Genomic DNA, 1,588 nt, shown 5'->3' with positions numbered 1-1,588 from the left:
CCAATATGCAATAAAATTCTATATTAAGTTTAAGATTAATCATGATTAATTCACAGCTACCTTGGAATTAATAGATAGAAAATTTTAATCATTTGACAGCCCTATAAAATACATAAACTTTAACATAAACAAAATACTTTTAATTTGTGTAAAAAAACAAAAGAACAGATATTTTCATACACACAGCATCTCTCTCAAACACGTCATTAACTTTCATTGTGAAAACTCAGAACTGGAATAAAGTAACAACTGTTTTATACAGATTTTAACTCTCAAACAGGTTTTTGTAGGTTTTGGATCCAACATTTTTTTCTGAAGAAAGCTGTCAGATCCTGTAGGTATGGAGCAGTGGTCCTACGTTCTGGTCCTGGAGGAACAGGACCTGCTGAAGAACAGGGAAAAGACTAAACCTGCAGGATCATATCCCTCCAGGACCAGGATTCAGGACGTTCTCATTTGTTTGTGTCACAAACACAAAATAAATGTTCAGATTTAGTTAAAAAGAAGTCTGCTGAAAAACGAGTCCAACTACCAGACATCAAGTCATTTAACAGTAGAAGTGAATAATACTGATATAAAATGTATTTATAGCACTGCTATAACCTCTGTTGGTTAGGCAGACAGTTCTTCACAGTAAGTAGTCATGGCCCGTGGTCAACACAGAACCTAAGTGCAGCACTGTGCTGCTGTCCCTCTCAGAGTCCCCGCCTCCTTCCTGAGGTCCACCCTGACCTGGTTCATCTGAATGTCCTGGCTCAGGTTTCTCTTCTTCTGTGTCTGAGAACTGCTGCTTGGAAATAAAGTCTGAGAGGAACAGAGTCTGGACGTGAGTGAGGAACTGCTCTCCCTCCCCAGCTGGAAGAGGCTCCAGGTGAGCGGCCAGAGAAAGCAGCATCTGCACAGAGGAGATCAGCTGGAGCACATAAAGCTGTCAGACGTGTTTAAACTGAAACACAGTGAGGGGTGAACGTTTGGGCAGCCTTGTTAACTGTCCTGATTTACCTTTATAAATTATTGATCGTTTGGACCAAAAATATCAGTTAAATATATCATATAGGGGACAAACACAGTGATATTTGAGAAGTGAAATGAAGTTTATGATTTACAGAAAGTGGGCAATAATTGGTTAAATTAATTAGGCAGGTGCTGGAATAACCAGAAGTGAAGGATGTTGAGAAGAGTCAGTCAACCCACAGACCAACACCAAAGAAACATCATCTTGCTGCTGATGGAGTCACTAGCTGCGTTTCCATTGCAAATGTGCGCAAAACGTTTTCGATATTCTGTTAATGTCAAAAAACACAGTTTTGCAACTGCGGTGTTTCCATTAAAGRAGATCAATTATGGGTCCTATAAATGTTTATGGTATGTCTGTGGGCTATCCAGACTATGTTCATTCAATTTAATGCACAAAATAATTCTCAGATAATAAAATTTCCCATTTTCTAGTTCTGCCTGCTCTGACTTCTGTTCAGAAGAGCTGTTTATGTTAATGAGCTCTGTTGGTAACGCCCTCCAAAAATCTGTTGACATTAAGCCAGTGTTTACGTTAGCATGGCTAATAATAGTAGAAGCTCCGTTGTACAAC

The 1,588-nt window shown here is 39.1% G+C and overlaps 1 protein-coding gene across 2 annotated transcripts in view; it reads right to left on the bottom strand.

Annotated features, from left to right (window-relative positions):
- Nucleotides 1-118: 118 nt before the first annotated feature.
- The window catches only part of mysm1 (Myb-like, SWIRM and MPN domains 1), a 26,961-nt gene continuing 25,491 nt past the window's right edge, over nucleotides 119-1,588 (bottom strand). The window contains exon 20 of one of the 2 annotated variants that reach the window (XM_014027826.1): nucleotides 119-913. In XM_014027826.1, coding sequence (XP_013883280.1) covers nucleotides 629-913 — 285 coding nt within the window. In that variant the 3' untranslated portion in view covers nucleotides 119-628. The remainder of the gene's footprint in view (nucleotides 914-1,588) is intronic. The other variant, XM_014027827.1, reaches the window with a different exon arrangement.

This window comes from Austrofundulus limnaeus, unplaced genomic scaffold (genome assembly GCF_001266775.1).
Source record: "Austrofundulus limnaeus strain Quisiro unplaced genomic scaffold, Austrofundulus_limnaeus-1.0 Scaffold688, whole genome shotgun sequence".
In the NCBI taxonomy this organism is placed as follows: Eukaryota; Metazoa; Chordata; class Actinopteri; order Cyprinodontiformes; family Rivulidae; genus Austrofundulus; species Austrofundulus limnaeus.
Note: the sequence above shows the minus strand (reverse complement) of the source record. Positions and strands in the feature narration are given on the sequence as shown.